General features: G+C 42.5%; 1 protein-coding gene across 1 annotated transcript in view; it reads left to right on the top strand.

Annotated features, from left to right (window-relative positions):
- The window catches only part of Frem1 (Fras1 related extracellular matrix 1), a 148,264-nt gene that overhangs the window by 110,482 nt on the left and 16,109 nt on the right, over window positions 1-21,673 (top strand). Inside the window, exons 26-30 of the mRNA NM_001411535.1 lie at window positions 2,950-3,151; window positions 3,989-4,133; window positions 11,883-12,012; window positions 14,193-14,265; window positions 19,829-19,978. Of these exons, the coding sequence (NP_001398464.1) occupies window positions 2,950-3,151; window positions 3,989-4,133; window positions 11,883-12,012; window positions 14,193-14,265; window positions 19,829-19,978 (700 nt within the window). The remainder of the gene's footprint in view (window positions 1-2,949; window positions 3,152-3,988; window positions 4,134-11,882; window positions 12,013-14,192; window positions 14,266-19,828; window positions 19,979-21,673) is intronic.

The following is a 21,673-nucleotide window of genomic DNA, read 5'->3' as shown; positions in this document are numbered from 1 at the left end:
TTTGATCAAAGACGTCAAGTCTGTTTGATTCCAAATTCTGTGTCCTTCCTATGGCTCCATACGGCCACATTTGTAGACGCTCAACAATTCTCGGAGGGCAGAGTGTTTTGCATCTTCCAGTCAAAACACATCAAGTATGTTCTGGCGCTCTGAACGCGTACTCTTCTTGGATGGGGTTCACCCTGTTCCGCACACTTCAACCAACAGCAACAAAGAAGGGATTTTGTCTCTCCTTCAGGACACCCTCCGATTAGTGAGATACTATTTTCTCCTTGTTCTTTAGCCTCTGTGTACATTATCCATATATCCATGTGGATAAAGGATACAGATCGATAGAGTGTAAGAGACAGAAAGTGTGTGTCTGTGAGAGACAGAGAGGCACACGGGCACAAGACGATTTAGACATTGCCTCAGGCTACTATAGACCTCGGCATGCTTAAGATGTATTGTGCAAGCAAGCCAGTAGACTAAAACTTGCAGCCAAGGTCGTGCTGTAGCCTGGGAAATAAAAAGGCGAGAGAGACAAAGCTCTTATTCCTTTGGGAGAAGCCCAGTCTTCTCTCCTTGGACTGGCAGTGGACTGGACAAGGCTCACTCAGTCTACATTAGCCAGTCAATCCAGGCCTGTGGCCTAGAACACTTGTCACAGAATTAACCTTCGGGCTCTCTAGGTGTGGATGGGTCTTCGGCACGTGAAGGCTGTAGATACTTGGGGAGATGGTGTTGATGTCATTGATACTCAGGCATGGCAGTGTCTACTGAAAAATGCTTTTCTGGATTTATTTCCTGAAAGTTTCAAAGAGTTACAAATTCTACATGCAAACACAGCTGCTTCCTGTACTCCAGAAATGGAAATGGGGATGGAGTAGAGAGAATGTGCTAGAACTAAAACAGATTTCTCCACCACAGCGTTTCCTCTAACAGTAAAGCTAGTCCAAGAGTTTGTTCACTCTTTGAAGTTGCAGACATTGTCTGTTGGGTTGGGTAAACCTTAGTTTTCATCACGAATGTAAGATATCCCTTGTGCAAACAAACCAACCTTGTGTTAAACACTTCCAGGGAAAACCTAAGTATTTCGTTCCCAAATTTCCTTGAACACCTGGTCTCTCAGAGCAGAGAGATCAAGCAGTGTCCTATGAAGCAGCTGGCCCTGCCAGCAGTGTAGGAGAGAGGACACTCCCAATGTCTTGCTTCCTAGAGTTGTTTTGTTAAAACAACACAGTATTTATTGAATGGTACCAAATAATAATACACTGACTGAGGTAAGTAACTCAAGCATGGACCAACAGGTTCTGTGTGGTTCTAAGAATAACCGTGAGTAATCAATGGAAAATCTACAGGACGGAAGAACTAAAAATGATAGATAGATAGATACATAGATACATAGATACATAGATACATAGATACATAGATACATAGATAGATGGATGATAGATGATAGATAGACGGTAGATAGATAGATAGATAGATAGATAGATAGATAGATAGATAGGTAGATAAGGTGTGGTTGATCAATAGCAGCAGGCACACATGACCTTCATTCTGTGGGAAATCACACATACCCAAGATGGTCACAATATGCAGTCCTCCTGTGAAAGGGACAAGGCTTGTGTGGAGACAAAGGGATTTACCATTACTCTCTGGGACTGACATGTCTGGGAGGATTTTCACCAAATACACCTTAAGTTATTGTAAGATAGACAGAGCCTTTCTTAAAAATAAAATGTCTTCCCCTGTAATGTTTTAAACCTTCTGGTATACCAAGTCAACAACCTGCTTTTGATGAAGCAAAATGTAGTATATCTGACCACACCATGGCCAGAGGCACAACAGGGACCAATGTGCCTAGAGTTTGTGTAGTGAGACATTTTTAAAAAACATTGACCACAACAGATCTTCATTACTTTTGTAACACTTGGGTTTATAAGAGAAACACAACAACAAAGTAAAAACCACAACCCTCCCTCCAGCCATCTTGAGTTTGGGAGGATCCTAGTATAGCTTAGCATAGTTTCCTTTCTCCTCTTTCGTGCCACCATGACTCTGGGAGGTTCTTCCCAGAGATCATCAGGAAATTCACACCCCACATCCCACCAGCCTTGAAGTGCTGGAAATCCTAGCATACAATATTCAGATCCAAATTCATTAAGATGTTTTAATAATCATCTACAACAAATTCAGAAACCATGGACACACCTTTTTTTTTTGCATGTGTATGTGTGTGGTGTGTGTGCATGCATGGTTATAAATGTGGAATCATGTTTGTGGATCTCTCTTGTTGAACATGGAACTTGCTAGTTCAGCTCATCTGGCTAGTCAGCTTGTCCCCACAGCCTTACCCAATCCACTACCCTTAAATATCTAGTCCATTTATTGAGTCCATGGTCTTCAGCCTTAGTAGAACAATTCATAGCCTATTGATAACCACTTTTGTAATTTTTATGGTAAACTATTTCAATTTTTCTATTCAACACTTTTGGCATTTGGGCAAAGGCCTGTGGAAAAGGTCTTTGACACATGTAAATACCTAGGATTCTCTTTATGTAGTTCATTAAACACAGCAAATCTTTCTGTGGTGCTAACATTAAACTTGCCGTGTAATTCTTGGGTCATTTCTAGCATCTTCCGTGTGCTTCTGCCATGGTTCAGGCATCATGCCATGTGCAAAAATGGGCATTGGGTGGGAAGATACAGCATTTCCCTTCATAAAGCTAATATTATAAGGAAAATCAGACTCGAGACATTATAAATCTGGGTGAAGGTTTATGGTGGAAAGTAAGCCTCTGCCCTCGTCTCTGTATTTGTTAGGGCAGGATGGACAAGACAGGCTTTAGCAGAAATCAACAGATAAGGACTTCAAGTAACCCGTAAATTGAGGAGCTCCCCATTGTTGAACCCCGTGTAGCACAGGGAGAGAAGTCCTTGTGTAACGCTCTATTGATGCTTCAGGTGGACCAGCTGGATAAGAAGGCGCCTCGGATCACACGCTTGCACTCCCCTTCTCAAGTGGGGCTCTTGAAAAATGGCTGCTATGGGATTTACATCACTTCCCATGTGCTAAAGGCGTCTGACCCTGACACAGAGGATGACCAGATCATCTTTAAGATTTTACGAGGCCCGTTGCATGGACGTCTGGAGAACACGACAACAGGTACTTTCCCTCTCAACCCCTGTAATCCCTCCTTTTAAACTACTAGTTGCTGGCAGGGCCAAAGAGGAACTCAATTAAGCGCAGGCAGGCCCGCTTGCTGCTGATAGACTCAGTTTATAAATCAATATGGTCGTTAATAGGGCTTTGAAGCTGAATCCTAATCCATCCTCGTAAGGAGGGAAGTTCCCGACACAGCAGCTAACTCTTCACAGACTTGTTGTTTTGTTTTGTGTTGTTTTCATGTTCTTTTATATTCAGAACACAGTGCCAGGGGGAGATCAATATTTGAGACTAAGTTCTTTCTCCTAGTATGAATCCTCAATTATATCAGCTCCTTTTTATTTTAAATGTCTGTTTTTTACCCCTAATGGTTTTGCTAAATTTTATATTATTTCTGCTTCAGGAAGGCAATGATCACAACACCTCATTAAACAGAATGGCAGAGGTGACAAGTTTTATTAAATCCATGTTTCCTTTCTCTTTAGCAAATATCTCTAAAGCAAAGCAAATTTAAAGATAATTTTGAGTCCATCAAATTTGAATCTTGAACATAGATGCAATCATGTTAATTTTCTTTAAATGGACTATGGCTTTAAAAAAAATAAGGTCTCAGGTAGCCCAGGCTGGCCTCAAATTTGATATTCCAAGTGTTAGGATTCCAGGTGTATGCCACCATGCAGGATTTGGGGTGTGTTCCGTGCATGCTAGGCAAGGCTGAATAGAATCCCAGCACTGATCCTTAAATCTGTTTCAAACAAAACAGCAGTGTGGTTTTTATCAATTCTCAAGTGATGTTTGATTTCATCACCCATGAGATAATCTATTTCTTGCTTGCAGGTGAATTCATCCACGAGCAATTTAGCCAGAAGGACTTGAGCCGCAAGACCATCCTTTATATCATAAACCCTTCTTTGCAAGTGAATTCAGATATCCTGGAATTTCAGGCCATGGACCCCACAGGGAACACTGCCCCTCCCCAGAGGTAACTTCTGATTAGTCACTGGTTCTACACATCGTGTTCATCCAAATAAGAACGTGAAATAATTTTTCCCAAACCAGGTCTTTCATCATTCGTAGGGTAAATGTTTACAGGGTAGATATTTACAATGAACAGGGTAAACTGGTGGACTATTTCATAGACTCATACAATTTATTTTGGAGAGGGTATTTCTGATGTATTGTTTCTAGGTGGTGGGAAAGCCGTTTCCAGATTGTAAGGACACTGAAAGGTGAAGCAAGCAGCATCATTTTTACTATGCTTGTTAGTATATCCTCCTTTGCACGCCGGGAAGATGATGTTGGAGGGCTTTCAGGACTGAGCTCAAAGCCTGTGTGTACATGCTGCAGCCAGAGGTCACTCTAAGACTGCCTTAGTCACCACCGGCTTCTGAACCATGGGGCGGGTGGGGATGGAGGTGGGGGTGGGATAAAGTAGGAAGGAGCAGCCAAATATATTCTTTCTTACAAAAAAGAAAGAAGGAAAATAACCTAACAAGCCTTATAGGCAAGAAGAAGACGGTACAAACAAAAATAGACTCAGGGGGATATTAAATGATATTTTTAAGTACAAATATATATGATGTAGGATCCTCGCCATAACAAGAACAAATCTGCAATATTAACAAGATTAACAGAGCAGGATAATTCCCATGACTGTGCCTCCTTTCCAGATGCTTCTTGGATATAGACCTTGAATAATTTACTGGCTGACAGATGGTCACAATGAAGGTCCATCCGTCCAGTTCTTGTGCTGCATTAGTTTTCGTTATTTACTGCCTTTCCCAGATGCCTCAGAGAAGAGTTAATTTGTTGTAAATTTTGTATACACCATGTCCAAGACATATAAAATAGCATAAACGATCACAGCCCTACTATGCTCCTTCTATGTAGACATGTGGACCAGGAAGAGAAACTCTGAGAAAATGTTCTCAGTGCTGATTTTTTCTTTTCCTCATTCTGTAGTGTAGTTTCATCATCTGCCAGCAGAGTGTGCTATAGTCATTGTTAGCAAAAAACGGGGTATCCAGTCTTAGAAAAGCATTCTGATGTTGCTTTCTTGCTATTAAATAACTCCACAGACGTTGGTCCCGTGGCTACTGTATGTCAGGCTCACAGCACTGGGTGTTAGGGAATAGGTTCGAACAAGGAAGACCAGTTACCTGCATTTAAAATCCTGAAGCTATAAACTAAAACAAATGCCCCCACCCATTCTGCTTAAGGGAAGTGATTCACAGTCTAAAGAATGAATGAATGAATGAATGAATGAATGAATGAATGAATGAATGAATGGAAGAAAGAAAGGAAGAAAGAAAGAGAGAAAGAAAGGAAGAAAGGAAGAAAGAAAGAGAAAGAAAGAAAGAGAAAGAAAGGAAGGAAGGAAGGAAGGAAAAATGTTATTTTCAAGAAAAATAGTTAGCTACATTCTAAAAATATTAACAGGTTGGCTTCACTCCGCCTTATAGTCTTTTAAAAGTGACTCTGCTGAAATGCACAGTATCAATCAGGTTTGCCCCCAAGTGAGTGCAAACCTTTGGCCTTCCGTGTGCCAGCCAGCATGGTGTGGGTGACAGAACTCCCCCCAGCAATGGCGCTAGGTTTCCTCACACACGTACCCTGCACATGTCTTATTGTTAGCGAGGACATTCCTCCATGGAGCTGCTTTATGTTTTTAGGTAACCACGAAAGTTCTTATTGCGAGTCACAGGAGAGTACATCACAAGCTAACAGAGCTATGGCTTCCGTGGAGGTTGGCTTAGACCGGCACAGGCATCCTGGTGCAGAGATCTCTTCCTACAGGTTCATGCTGGAGATGGCCCTATCATCTGGAAATGGCTAGAACCCGTGAGGAAAGACGCCTGAAGACTGATAATACAAAAACAACTCAGATTTGATCTTTACATCTTGTATGCTATTTTCTTTTGAGTGGGTGCAGGGAAGTAGAGATTTCTCTGCATTTGTCTTGGTATTTGAGTGGAATAGTTGTGTCCAAGCAGACAGGGTTTTGTTTTGTTTTGTTTTGTTTTGTGTGGAAGAATCTTGTATTTCAGTTCCAAGCAAATGCGTCTTGGGGGTCCTTACTGCTAGTGTTAATTCCCCTCAATATTTATACGAATTGAATGGACCGTTTGAAGACATATCCTGAAATATTTGGTGGATGAAAGCCTATCTGTGATTAGATATTGATTTTAGGGTTATTCACAAAGCAATCGACCATACGGTTATTTCCAATAAGCTAAACACTGTGCTTTGCTTCTGTGATTTCTATGCATTATTAGTTCTGAGGGATCAATAGATGTTCTATTGCATCGAACACAGGAAAGTTTGGTCTGGGTGAGGTTAATCAAGTTACCAACAGCTGGCTAGTTGGTGAATGTGTTTAGTCACATCAAAACTCATCAGGCTGGTCATGCTAGAGAGGATCTGTGGGAGGGTTCACTATGCAATGGCCTCAGTTTAACCGGCCACAGAGCGCTCCCTCCAGGTTATTGCAGGTAACAACTTGCTACCGAGTGCATTTGGAAGACATGCATGGAAGCTATTCTATAACACTGAAGTCCATGGATGTTTGCCTCAAGATTTAGATTTGGCTAAGTGCCTGAATTCTAGGCAACGGGTTAGGTGCTTAAGAGCACAGTCCTGCAAAGGCAGTCAGGAAATTCGACTCCGCGTGCTGAAGTACCTATGTCTGTGCCAGTGGAAGAGCGGCCGCCGCCGAATGTGAGAGCTGGCGTCCGGATCTCAGAGAGCACGTCTCTTACCAGCTCTGCCCTGGCATGACTCACCCACAAGCTTGCTCTGCTCTCTGGCTCAACTTGACTGTCCAAATGATCTACAGAGCCTAACCAAGACACACAGGGCCCACAGCAGTCATTGAAAACATCTTTGTAGACCAGAGAATGAAGCCAATGTACTCCAATGTAATTGTACATGTTCCCTGTGGACTTCTTTATGAGACACACACACACACACACACACACACACACACACACAGAGAGAGAGAGAGAGAGAGAGAGAGAGAGAGAGAGAGAGAGAGAGAGAATTAACTTCAAAGTAAGAGTTGGAGCCCATGGCCCTTCGCACTCAATGGTTTCTCTGATCACTGATTCTTGTCCTCTCTGGCAACTGCAACCAGCTGTTCTATTACTCACTCTTGGCCTCAGAAGAGAAAAGTCAAAAGAAGTGTTAAAAGAAAGGATTTCTATCAGGCAAACTTTAAACTGCCTTTATGAAACACCTTGTAAGGGGAGAGGTTGAAGCCGTTTGTTCACTAATGGCTGCCCGTTGTCTACAGCCCCAAGTTAACATGCTTAGCCACAGTCTAGAGCTACAGAAAGCACAGAGGAAGGCAAAGAAAATGGCATGTATTAGGCACCCACTGTGTACAGGTGCTTTGTACACATTAACTCATTTTAATTTTAATGATTTGACATGAGTGTAATTCTCCTCATTTTACGCTAATGAAAATGGAAGCCCAGGGAGCCAGAAGAACTGACCGCATCCCCACACTAATGAATGCTTTCGAGGTGTGCTGGACTCCAAAGGGTCTGTTTGCTCCGCTCACTGTGCCACCTCTGGGCTAACCACTCCCCGTTATCAAGAGAAAATGAAAACTGGGAAACACAGGTGTTCAAAGTCTGAGGTTATCAGGCTTAATGCTTCATCTCAGAATTGATAAACCTTAGAATGATTAGAAAAAAATATAGTTTAGCATTTCAATTTTTCTGAAGTCAGATGCTACTTGATTTTAAGTGACAATCTAGTTCTGGGAATAATGGCCTAATCACCATGTTAACTTCTCTGAAACCCGCTACTGAGAAGCTCGCCTCACTTGACGAGCACTCATGGATGCTCATTAACTCCTTTGAAGTATGGCTTGCCTCTAGTGTGCTTTGAGAAGTGAGGAAACTGAGGCACGAAGAGGCTACAGCACTGTTATTAACCTAGATTGCTGACCCAGATCCCAAACTTATGTTCTAACCCCGAGTGTTTCTCTCCCTTTGTTGTTCCTCTGTATACATGAGTCAAATAGCTACAAAATAAAATGCCAAAAGCACGATTTTTTTTTTTAAATTGTAGGACAGGCTCTCTCACCATTGACAACACTTTTCTTGTGTAGGAAAGCATAATTCTTTGCCATAGGCCAATGTCCTGTGCACAGCTTCCAAGTAGCATCGTAGCTCCACCCACCAAATGCCTGGACCACCCTTCTGCTGCTTGTGACATCAACGGTGTCTCCGTTGTATGTAGTGTTGAGAACTATAATATGCCTCAGAGAATAACATACGTACCCAGATAAGAAAACATGCTTTAGAGCAGACATGGGCTGGGCTGGTCCGTGGCCCCCATGACATATGTAGCAGAGGACTGCCTTGTCTGGCCTCCATGGGAAAAGGTTGCTCTTAATCCTGTAGAAACTCCATGCCCCAGGGAAGGGGGATTCTAGCAGGGTGAGGTGGGAGTGTATGTGTGGGTGGGGGAGCACCCTCTTACAAGCAAAGGGGGAGCGGATGGAGTGAAGCACTCATGGAGGGAGGACCAGGAAGGGGGGCAACATTTAGAATGTAAATAAATAAAATAGTTAATCAAATTTATTTTTAAAAAGAAAGGAATCACACATCAGAAGATCAGGAAAAAAAGAAACAGTGTTTTGCTGATGAAACTTCTCTTGACATCTTTCTCTCTAACAAGGTCAGAATAATGGATGGTTAAAGAGGTTCAGAGTAAGCTGGGGTTATAAAGAACATGTGAGAATTATTCTCAAGGCATATAAAAGACCCTAATGATTCTGGGAAAGGACGTCTCAGCTGGGGAATCAGCACAGGGAACAGATAGTTGCTGGGTCCTCTGCTGTTTTCTGTCTTCCAGACTGGGCAAGTTGAGTTGCCGTACATGGAGAGGCAAAGGCTGCTCCATGGAGCACACTTAGTGTCAAAAAGATCCAGATGGTGTGCTGGGCATGAAGACATAAACCAGGATAAGGGTGATTGAAGAAAATGAAACTTTGGCAAAGACTCTGCAATGAGAAATGAGATGTCCATACCTTTTTTTTTTTTTTTTTCTGCGTGTCTGACTACTTCAAGTTACTGAGAGGCAGAGGGACCAGCTAATCCGGCTTCAATGTCTTCTGTTTCCAAATGTGGTTCTCGAAGACCAAAATATACCCTTCACTTAGAAGAGTTCCTCTGCTGTGCTGAGCATCTCCAGACTGGTAGCTCTCAGCTGAAGGTGTCTTTCCTCCCAGGGGTCATCTGAAAAGTCTAGACATAGTTCTGACGGCTGTCAGCAGGGCAAAGTACAAAACTATGTCCACCATGAGAGAGATCGAAGGTGCTGATATGCCTTTCAGTTTCCCGGCTGTCACCCCACAGCAAAGAATACTTGACTCTGACATCCACAGTGTGAGGTGAAGCCCTGACCTCAGAGCTCCTTCCCATCCAGTTAAAAGGTTCATTAGATGTGTTCACACACATTGTTAATCAACGTCTCTGCCCACAGAATGCACTGTACTCAATAGTAAGAAGAGGATCCCTTAGATGTGAAGACACCGATCCAACCTTATCTACACAATGCCTACATACACAGAACTTACAGAGTGTCCTTATAGGTTCCTACATCTGAATGTCTACCTAATCCTGGTCATGTGGATTCTTACAGGAAGAAGTCCAAAGCGGTTGGCTACATCATTTCATTTTTCCCCTCTGGTATTTGCATAGTTTTTAAGAATAGAAGGAGCATTGCAAATACATTACTGCAAAAGAGAATTCACAGTCAGAACACATTGTACTTTACCCTGTGGGTATAGGAGGTTTTATTTTAAAAATAGTTTTTCTGGAAAATCTATAGCCTGGGTTAAGTTTCATAGCTTTTCAATGGATTGTTTTTATTTATAGTGATTAGTTTTAAGAAAACTAAATATAGGACATTGTTTGGTGACAGTCTTAACCTACACGCATCGTGCTACTTCAGAAGGTTCATCTGGAAAATACACATACACACTCCCAAGCACTGAGACCCTTTGTGCTTTAGCATGAACAGTCCTCTACATCGTTCCTTTCTTTAGATCAGCAAGCACATTGCACTGAGTGTTAGAAAGGAAGGCTATGGAGTCTGTATGGTGACATCGATATAATGCTTACTATAAGCAATGGGTAGAACTGTAGAACTCAGATTTGGAACTAACTTGACTCTTAGGAGACTTAAGACAAATCCATCCAGGTACACCAGTTTCCCAATTTATTCCACTGTCTTCTCCCTGAATAACTTTTTTGCCTTCTTGTTTACCTGGATCCTTTGGGAATTCTTTGCAACTTGTCATTTTTATTGGCGTTTGAATTGACCATATTAACTATTATTTTATTATGCTTCGAGCATAGTTACTTTTTTAATCTCTTGATTTACTTCATGCTAGACTTAAATTCTGTTGTATCAATACCAGTGAATGAATCAATATTTCTTAATATAATAATGCATTTCAGGTCATTTTTATGATATCCAGCATGAAGTAACAATATTTTATAACTATGGAATAAACATGCATGTGTCCAATGTGCATATCTTATTGTGGGCCCCTGTGGTAAGTCTACGCTGCAGTGTCAGTTCACCCCAGACCATTATGTTTGGCAAGCCAGTACTAACGGATTTATTTTATTGGTAAACTTCGTATAATCCCCCTAACAAGGATGATGAACTAGTTGTTGAACCTTTCTGATCTTAGTCTTTCTAAGTTCTTCAGATGACAACCTTTAAATATGACAGTTTCCATCAAAATCAGATTTATTCATGGTATATCAGGACTACTTATGAATCATTCAAATGTATACAGTTGGCCCTCTGTGTTGCAGGAGTTTTGTGGATATAACCAATCATAATTTGGAATTATTTATTACAGAATTATGTCATGTTGAGTGCACAGACCCTCTTTCTTGTCATTAACCTCTAAACAATACAGTAAATCAGCTATTTACATAGGATCTACACTGCATTTGGTATCGTCCATCATCTAGAGATGAAGTAGGGCAAACAGAAGGATGTGTGCAGGCTGTGTGCTATAGCCACACTGCATGCTCTGTGCAGGCTGTGTGAGACTTGAATGTCTACACATGCCAGCATCAGCAGTGGGTCCCACTTAACTGTAGACACTAAGGGATGACCAGGACTGCACCCACGCTGCACACTTTGTGTCTCTTTCACAGGCACAGAAAGAGGAGTAGGAGTTAGGAGCAAAGCATATAGACATTCAAATTCTTAAGCACGCCCTGGGGAGGGCTGTGCATTAAAGTGAACCCAGGTTCAGAGAGCTTCCTAAAATGAATAGACTCTTGAGCTTCATAGCTTCATGCCTGCTGGTTTCTTTCCCTACACACACACACACACACACACACACACACACACACACACACACACACACACACACACTCAAATTTGAACCTCTGCCTCATCGCTAACAACTGTGGGATTTGGAAATTCTTTTAATCTTACTTCATTTATGAAGTAGAATTTAGAACATTTTCTCTGTTCCCTCATGAGGGCATTATAATGATCAAATAAGAAAATGCAGAAGTTCCTCATGAACAAATATTCCAAATAACTGTGAGGGATTTCTGTCATTGGCATGGATTAACCAAACTGCCATTGGATGGAACTCAGTGCTGTCTCCCATCTATATGACCATACTGAGGGACATTCTCATGGGAACCTAAGAATGCCCTTCCTCCTTTTTTTAAATTCACAGATTGGAACTGAAATGGTCATATATTGAATGGTCCCAGACTGAATATGAGGTCTGTGAGAATGTGGGCTTACTGACCTTGGAAGTCACCAGAAGGGGATATTCCATGGACTCAGCCTATGTGGACATAGAGGTAACAACTCTAAAATGCAAATAATGTTTCTGGTTAGCATCTTTGATGATCTTCTTAGAAAAATTAAGAGTGGCTAAGGAAACTACAAACTGTGTGTGCATGGGGGATGGGGAGATCACTATATGACAGAGAGTATATAACATCTTTGCCCCCCAGTCTTTCAGTGAATTCCTAGATAATATTTAAAATCCACTGGTTTTGAAATCCGGCTATTTCTATACGTTCTTTAGCTTTCAAGTTTGATTTCACAGAGCGAAATATCTAACTTAGTAAGTCTGTCTGAAATTCCACCTTGGATGGTGTACACAGCTCCTATTAGATGCCTAAAGCAGTCACCAGCTGTGAATGAAACAGGATCACTTTCTATGCCTCAATGGATAAGGTAGAATGGGAGACAGAAGCCTAGCTTGAGATGTATCCATGTCATGCAGAAGTAGAAGGGGACTTTGGGACAGTCACCCAAAGTGTAGAGTCTCTGTGAGTGGAAGTTATGTTGAATTAAAATTGCCACAAACCTGGTGGACCTAAGCCTGAGCCCCTCACTCACTGTTTACCTTTCTGGTGGATGGAGGTCCCTGTCTGGTGGACTTGCAGGCGTTTTATCATCAAGGTAGAAAAGTTGGCATTTCCCATAACTCCAGGGAATGGCTACGGGAAAGAAGAGAATAAGCCTTGTGTGGCTTTGTTAACAGTCCCCTGGCCCTTCACAGACAGTGCTATATATTTGAGCGAAGTGTTTAGGTCTACATTACCACTCACCTTGACATGTAGAAAAAACTTATTTGGAACTTGAGTCTACATAAAAAGTTGTATCATCCTGACAGCTAAGTGTGCAGGCCTTCTTCAAGCATAGTGCCTGAGGCTTTGAGGACCGCTTGATACAGGGTGTATATAACCTACCATCTTACATAAGATCGTATGGACCACTTGACTGAGAAGAGAGAGAAGGTATACTTTGCCCTGTGCTGTTTGCCCTCGTGGAATTGTGTCCCTTCATCTGATCTGTCTTTCCAAACACCTTGCCTCCGACATGATTTTCCCACCTAGGATTCTGTAAACTCGGTGGTGGTAAATACTAGGTAATTGCATATGTGAGAACCATGCAGACAAAAGTAACTTCCAGCATATGGTGGATGCAGGTGTACAATGGGCTGCCTTTTCCCAGCAAAAGCTGGTTCAGGGGGAGCCTTGGCACTGAACACTGAAGACAAAGAGCGAATGGAAGCCTAAGAGGTAATCCCTTCTCAAGCAACATGCTTCTAGACAGAATCATTAACCTATTAGCATCTTGGCTGGAAATAGAGACAATGTCAGAGACCAGAGGAATAGATGGGCATTCAGAGCTTCAAGTTGTGTCCTCTGTCCCCTTCATCATCTTGACCATGTTCAACATCTTAAATATATGAAAAATTAACGACTACCCGGGGTCTCACTCCATGGTCCTTTATGAGCTCGACATGGACATTTTTTTTTAGCAGACCCATAGGCTCTCCTTGGGCATCTAAGATCATGATTTTGGAAGCCTCTTTGGATTTTAGAACTGGATCAGGGACCCAATGGAGCAGTCAGTAGTCGAGTTAGAGCAGGGTAATTTTTCCTCTGTACAACTTTCATAACAAGGACTCTAGAACTGTGGGTCCTGGGTGTAGATTGCCTGCACAGAGCGCTTACCAGGTCTGCCAGTCCCACAAAACTGGTACGGGGTGATGATGGGTGCATCAAGGCAGGGACAGTGGGACTTGTTTGGTTAGACTGGCCTGAGGGAACTCTGTGCTCTGGAGATTGCAGAGGTCCTCAGAGCAGGCTAACAGTGCACAAGTTCTCTGGTCTTCCTGACTTTCCTTCTCCCTTCTCCTCTTCCTTCTCCATTTTATGACCAAGGGAGGAGATGGAATAAAATGGGGCTTATAACAAACAGAACAATAAGGTTGTAAACTTTATTCTACTATTCCAATAACTGGATACTTTTAAAAGGAGAAACGATCAGCTAACTTAAGGGGGGGAAAGCATACGACAGAGCCTGGACCCAAGGTTTATTATAATTTAAAAAATCTTACCGAACATTAAAAACAGATTTGAGACCATGAGTTTAGTCTGGTATGGGTGTCGGAAGAGTAAACGTTTCTCTAGTGTAGAATATTTACTTATATTTTTTAAATGACTTTTTTTTTCCTACTAAGGTTAACCAAGTGTCAGCTGTAGTTGGAAAAGATTTTACTGTCACTCCATCCAAACTGCTTCAATTTGACCCAGGTACGTTTCGTGTTTATGGTTTGTTTCATGTTCCATAAGCAATCTGGTGACTGCTGAGAACACCGGATATTATGCAATTTCAGTCAACTAGAGGATCATCAGGGAGCCATACCATCCCAACAGACGAGTTTGGCCTGAAGTCGGCTCTCATATACAGTCTTATTACAAGCGAATATTTATTCAACTGAGAAAAAAGTATTTCAAATGACAAACATAAAAATTATCAAAGTAAATACTCAAAACAACTCAGAAAGATAAAGTAATTTAACATCAGTATGATATAATGTTAATAATCCACATATTTTAGTAGGAATTTTTAAAATGTTATGATTCTACAGATTCCTAAAAGGAGTTTCTAAATGATTGAAATAAGTTGTCATAATACGCTTCCAGGGCAAACCATTATTTCATTGAATAGTACTTACCTTGATTTAACTCTGTGGGAAATTTTTGCTAGATACCAAAAAAGTAAAATATGAAAGTGTGGTGTCTTCTCCTGAAGTTGTTCTACAGTATGCAACATATAGACATGAGAATATTTGCTAACAGAGTTTTGGAAACTAAAGTGAAAGCCATTGTTTTGGATAAAGAAAATGCTGGAAGACTTTGTAGGGGAGGCAGCATTCTAGTGGGGAGGAGGGGGGGGAAAGAAGCAGGGGGAGGAGGAGGAAGACAAGGAGGAGGAGAGGGAGGAGAGGGAGGAAGAGTAAAAAGAGGAGGGAGGAGGAGGGGGAAGAGGAGGAAGGGGGGAGGAGGAGGAGGAGGAAGGCTGAAGCACTAATACAAAACCATCACTTACTTCTGGAGAAGTCTACCTTAAATCCCAGAGGCTAGACACTGCCCTTCAAGGCTCTCCTATGGGTGGGTGTATCTGCCTCCTTGTTCTTCATGGTTCTCCCTCCTTCCCTATGGTCTGTAATGGACCTGGACCACTCACCTAAGAACAAATGGAAAAACACTGGAGAAGTGTCCAGGGCTTGTGGCTTTATACTACAGAGATGGTCTGTACCTTAAGGTCGTTCTGCCCCGTGTAAACTCACTAAAATGACCAAATATCATCACCATCCCCAAACTGACGATCTTAGTATTAAGAGAGGAATGCCTTTGTGCTGTTCACAATAAGAAGCGTAACATATGAAGACTATGTTGCTTTTCTCTAACTGGGTGGCTTTACACAGAGACATTGCCTTGCAGTTTCAGAGGCTGTTCAGTCCTAGACCCATGTGTGGGTCTGTGAAGGAGAATCACTCCTGTCTTTCTTTGGTGCCTTTTGAGGTTAGCTGGCAATCTTTGGTGATCCTGGCTCTGGCTCTGTCTCCCTAGTCCTTCCACCTTCACATGATCCCTACGGATAGATTCTCCCTCATCACAAGGACCCAAATGAGCTTAAGTTAAGGAGCTACCCTGTCCCACTATGACGTCATGCTAACTCTCGACGGTGCCATCACCCCATAAATAAGGTCACATTGTGAGGTCCTGGCAGTTACTTAGGAAGGCCTCACAATATAATCTGTGGGGAATACAATTTAGCCTATAACGATGAGCCTTAAATTTGACATGCTCAGATATTCTTGTTAGCCTCCTTCCGGTGTCGTTTAGCTTTCTAACAAGGACGAGTAGGTTTTCTAGGCTGATCTCGTTATCGCTGCTCTGTATTCAGTGTTTATCCTCTGGCTTCCATAGGTTTCTTCGTCCTCTGGTCTACCATGAAAGGGTTAAGGTTCTTTTTGTCCTCATGTTTTGAAGGACTTGTTTGAAAGTCACTTCTTGTTTTTTGCCATATGCCCTTTTTATCACCCATGGCTGTTTGTTGTGAGTCAGGGTTTCAGCAGCCCACCGGGCGCTCTGTTTGGATTTAGAGTGGCTAGAATGTTATCACACTAGGGGAGGCTCAGAAAAGTATCTGCTGGAGATTCCGCTGCATAAGATAAATGCCCATTTGTCTAGAAGAGTTTACACGCTGTTTTGATAGCTACTAATGACTTCAGGGCCTCCCCAAATGGTCTCAGGATTTTAAGGATTGTTTATACATTGAGAAATAATATAAGCATGTATTATACATTTTTTTTTATAAAAAAGCCACACGCTTGGCTGCCCATGATCTGGGGATTTATTAAGCCAGAAATAATTTTGAATCATGAAGCCTTACTTTAGAGAATTAAAAAAAAATCCTCCGCACCCATAGGTCCTATAAATGTTTATACAATACTTTCATATTGTAAATCCTTGCCTCTTTTATATGTCCCCAGCTCACACACTATCACTTTTGCCGGGATCAACCTATTCATTTCTCTGGAAACATCAGCTTCCCCGATAGGAGAGAGACAGAAGGGGTCACCCAGTACACGAGTTAGTGTGGGACACAAGAGCTCTGACTGGGGAAGAGGAAGGCTCGCCTGTAGCACTTTACCAAACTTTGCAAACAGGAACTGCGAGAAGGCGTTCCGCTGCTGTGACCTGTAGTGCATCAGCGCCTGTGCAAATACTCCAAGGAAAACGAGCACCTCCCTTTAAAATGTGTCCCTGAAAGATTTGATGCTTTCTTAATCAAATCATCATGCTGGAAAGTCAAAATGTTTTCCAAAGGAACAGCTCTCTAATTTGGCACTTACTGAAAAATATTGAGAAAATGTCTCTCAACAGAGAAATCTGCATTTTTGGGAAAATATCCAGGAACTGGTTTTCTCTGTAAAATGGATGTGTTTTGTTGTTGTTGTTGTTGCTGTTGTTGTTGTTGTTGTTGTTGTTGTTGTTATTGTTGTTTTGTGTGTGTGTTTCTTTATGACAGGACACCTCTTCTGCACTCCAGTACCTTTTGTTTTCTGCAAACAGGGGAAGGGGTGGTTCAAGCCTCTTGGAAACCCAGATATATCTCAGGGAGTTAAGGGACACTTTGCACCTGGAAAGTGGAGGAAGTGGGGGACCAAACAACAGCGATGAAAATCCCATTCACAATCTCAAATCCCATTCACAATCTCGTTAACCTGAGATGGTGACCCCCACACCTGGGAGACTTGAAACCGAGTTGAAATGTAGGTCAGCAAATTAGAAGCTCTTGAAAGAACTCAGAGAGGATCTCTTTCAACGATTCAGTTTGGTTCCGTAAGACCCAGCAACAACTTTAAAGGCCTTTTTGTTTGGCTTGTTTCTTTAAAAGTGATACTATCATTTTTTTCTAAAATAAATTTTCAAATAGGACAAGTGTTTGAGATGTGGAAATATGTTTCTGCATATTGGCTTTTTATTTACATTCTACCTAACCTTATGATGCTTGGTGGTCAGAAGAGTTCTCTGAATATTACCAATCTCAGCCTTCAACTCTCTTCTTTGTCAATCTCATTTTATCTCCTCTAACAGCTGCCTCTAACGTCCCAGAGTCTTTGAGTATCCAGCCCTCACACAAACACACTCAGATTCAGTTTGCTAAAGCATTCACTTTCAGAATGTTAGTGGTGTCTTCCCTCATTAACCATTGTCTAAAGCCTGAATCTGACGTGTATCCAGGGTTCTCTGTAGTGTAGCTAAAGAATCTTCCTGCAACCTGTGGCCTCTTTTCCCCAGATGCAACTTCCCCACTCAGCAATCTATTTACCACTCCCCTGACTCCAACTCAACTTTGCTAACGTCCTTAGATTGCTTCTCACTTCTTCCCTTCAAGTCAGGCATCCACTGCCCACACTGCATCCTGGTCTGTGGATGTGGATCCTACAGGCATCCACTGCCCACACTGCATTCTGTATATTTTTGTTAGCTAAGCACGCATAGATTTAATAGTTACTTGGCTTTCTGGCATGTAAGAAAAAAGCTACAGGATCCCTGGTTTCCATATCCACCTAGTCAACCAAGCACAAATCAAAGAATAATCAGAAAAGCCATTCTGTCTGTACTGACAGAGCCCTGGTTTTCTTGTCATTATCTGGAACAAGGTACATGATTCACAAAGTATTCATTATATTGATATTATAAGCAATCTAGAGACGATCCAAAGTTTAAGAGGATTGCATAGGATATATATTAAAGGGACTTAAGCAATTGCTGCAGATGTTGGCATTCCGTGGGAGACCTAGAGCCAATCCTCCTGGCTACCCTAAATTTTGTCTTGTCTCCTCCAAAAAGTTCCAAACTCTTTCAGGTCAGAGCTTGGCTTTTGCCGCTTGTCTGGTGTTCTCCATAGCTTCTAATTCGAAGGTAAACGCTGAGGGATAAAACATGCGTTTTGGTAGACCTACTCGTCCATCCGTGAGATGGGAATTAATTAGTATTTTATATTAAATATTTCAACTTCTGGTTTTTCAAAGACTGTTAGCAAAAATAATCTGAGACACAGACGAGGCTGGAAGCTTCATAAATCGATTACCAGCTTGTTCTGCTACCAAAATTATTGCAGATGCCCCCCATTTTCCCTCTAAAAGCAGCGCAGTTCAGAAGTGAACAATTCAACTTTCCGCGGAAAGCTGATTGAGCCGTAAAATCCGTGTGAGACACCCTTTCGAGAAGGTGGCTGTCATGTAGATGACAGAGTAACAGACACGTCAGTATGCAAGCAAAAGTCAGTTTTCAGAAGAGAAGGCTGAGAAGCAGTGCTTAGCCACCGTATGGAGAAGGACTATTGGATGTGACAGCACCCACAGGCAGGGGAGGCAGGACAGACTTGGAGCTTTGCCCGAGGGCCTAAACTGTGAGCTTACTACTGTCCCTTGTCCTCTCTCTTAGTCTCTCAATGCCACCAAACAGCCTTCAGCTTGCTTACTTCTGCCTTCACCTTCCCCTCTAAGTAGATCCAGGATGATGCACTACGGCTCCCGTCCTAGAAACTGCTGAGGATTCAGAAGCATCTTCCAGCCTGAATACTTGGTGTCTCTGACTTGGATTTGCCTTCCATCCTGAGGGGTTGGCTGGGATGTCTTAGCAAATGGAAACTTGTGCTAAGTTCAGAGGACTGTGTGGAATAAACTTGTGGGATATGGAGGCTGGAGCAGCCTGTGTGTACAACCCCCAGCCCATACATTCTCTAGGAGAGTATCCAACGGCTGAGTATTGCATCATTAGAAAAACCAGCCATGGGCTAGGAGATCTGGGGACGGATGGCAGCCGACACAGGCAGCAGTTGGAGTAGATGAATTGCTTCGAGGATTCTGTGAGGTGCCTGGAGTACCATCCAATAATCAACTTCTGTCTGCTGCACCATCTTAAGAATTTTCGCAACTATTAAGATTTTCGGATTGTAGTAACTATTTATTCTTAAGCACAGAGGGGGTGGGGTTGGCAGAAAAATTATGTCTGGGATTTTGTCTACTAACCTTTTTGTTCCCTCCCCCTGTGCAATGCAGCCTACTTTTTTGTTACAGTGTTTGCATTGAAGGCCGTCATCATTGTCCAGGAACAAATGCGTTCTTTTTATATTATTTGGGAGAACAGCGGGGCCTCCATGAGTTGGTGGCAGTACAATAGCTCACTCGGGCTACTGCAGTCTAGCTGTAGACATGTTAATTAATATATTTCTCTGACACCTAGGTGATTGAAATAGCAATTAAAGAGTAATTAAAATGTTTACTTCTTGTAGGAATGTCAACTAAGATGTGGAATATAGCAATTACCTATGACGGATTAGAGGAAGACGATGAGGTCTTTGAAGTAATTCTGAACTCCCCTGTGAATGCGGTTCTTGGCACACAGACAAAAGCAGCAGTGAAAATTTTGGACTCAAAAGGAGGTATTCTTTTGATCCTCGTCTTGAAATCAGGAGCGGTCCTGGCGCCATGGCTGCTGGCTTGCCGCAGCCAACATGCTTGATAACACCTTCAAATCAAAATGCGTAATTTCTTGTCAAGAAAGCCGCCTCCACCATGACTCCGGTTTCTTTATTCTGGTCTGTGCTTCATGTGGTTTTTCCTCCTGCTAAGAGCAATGGCTGCAGCAAAGCAACAAGTCAGTGCCCTGGCTGCTTTTTTCCCCTAACCATTTGTTGTTCTCACCAAGGGGGAAACAATGGTGGTGAGAATCTGTGGACAATTCTTTTCCCCCTGAGTCTGCAGGGCTGTAATTATCTTCCTCTGTTAAGGAGGGTTCTCGGGCGCCTAAAATGGGAGCCCCCACTGCAGTGTGACCAGGGAAATTCTAAGAAGGGAAGGGATTGGGGGGAATAGAGGTGAAGATGCAGCCGAATGGGGTTTGGGGGCAGCTGGAGAATACTAGTGAATGACTTGGTGAGGCATTGCCAAATGGTTCTGGGAAGAGCCTGCTAGAGAGCAGCCCACGAATAGAACGGAAAGCCAACTCTCGGCGCTCTGAGGTTTTGTTCTGCCAAAGTCCTTCTGCATCTGGTTCCTTACCTATGTGACGCTTTGTGTCCAGCGTGACCCTCCATTTCAAGCCTTTCTTTTTATGCTTGTCACATGCATTTTTTCCTTACCTGTAATCTAGTGTCCCCTTGCTCACCCTAAAATAAAAATGGCTGCTGCCTCCTTTGCTCTATATGCCCACGTTTCCATGACATCTCTTTATCTCTCTTCCTCCACACCACGTGTGCTTCCTTGCCAGCAGGAATGTCCAACCACATTAAGTGTGGGGAATATACACATACAAAAACGCCCGGGGCTGGGAATGCTAGCTAGTTCAGTGGCAGAGTGCTTGCTTAACCTGTGAGAGGCTCCATGCTCGAATCTCTGCGCTGCTAAAAAATAAGATAAATATCCAGACAGGTTCTTTCAGCAGGCTGTTTTCGTTTTCTTGCTAGTGGAGGTTTGTAATTGTGCTTTAACTTTTAATTCATTTTTACTTATGGTGTGGTGGGGAGGTCAGAGGACAACCTGTGGGAATCTCCTATTAAGTGGGTTCCCAGGATCAAACTCTGATAGTCAGGCTTGGTGGTGAGCATCCTCACCTGCTGAGCCATTCCACTGGCCTAGTTTGTTTGTATTTTGTGGGTTGTTTTCTGTGCCTTACTTCTGTATCCGATGGTCGAGGTTTCTAGTAGAAACTCTCTTAAGATTCGCTAGGGTTTTGTCCCTTTGTAGTTGATTGCAAATTCTTTTATAGCTGCTTCTTGATCACATGCTACCTTTAAACAATTCCAGTTTGTACCTCTAAAAGACTGGAGGAAAACCAAATCCTTTCAAAGTGCACGGAGCGGGGTGACACTTGATCAGTGAATAAACCTTCCATGTAGATGAGGATCACGGAAGGAGGGCGCTGAGCCGGTTTCCTAAGTGTCTGGAATGGTTATCAAACCATGACGATGATTTTCATCTGTGATTTGTGGGATGGATTTCATGACTTTATAATCACCCCGTCCATGTGCAGAAGGATACGGCTTTCCCAGGTGGAAACTGATGAAGAGAGAGGGAGTTTCTGGCAAATGGGGAAAAGGCAACATCTGGTGGGAAATTCATCCATCTAGGTTTAATGA

This window comes from Rattus norvegicus, chromosome 5, assembly GCF_036323735.1.
Source record: "Rattus norvegicus strain BN/NHsdMcwi chromosome 5, GRCr8, whole genome shotgun sequence".
Lineage (NCBI taxonomy): Eukaryota > Metazoa > Chordata > Mammalia > Rodentia > Muridae > Rattus > Rattus norvegicus.
Note: the sequence above shows the minus strand (reverse complement) of the source record. Positions and strands in the feature narration are given on the sequence as shown.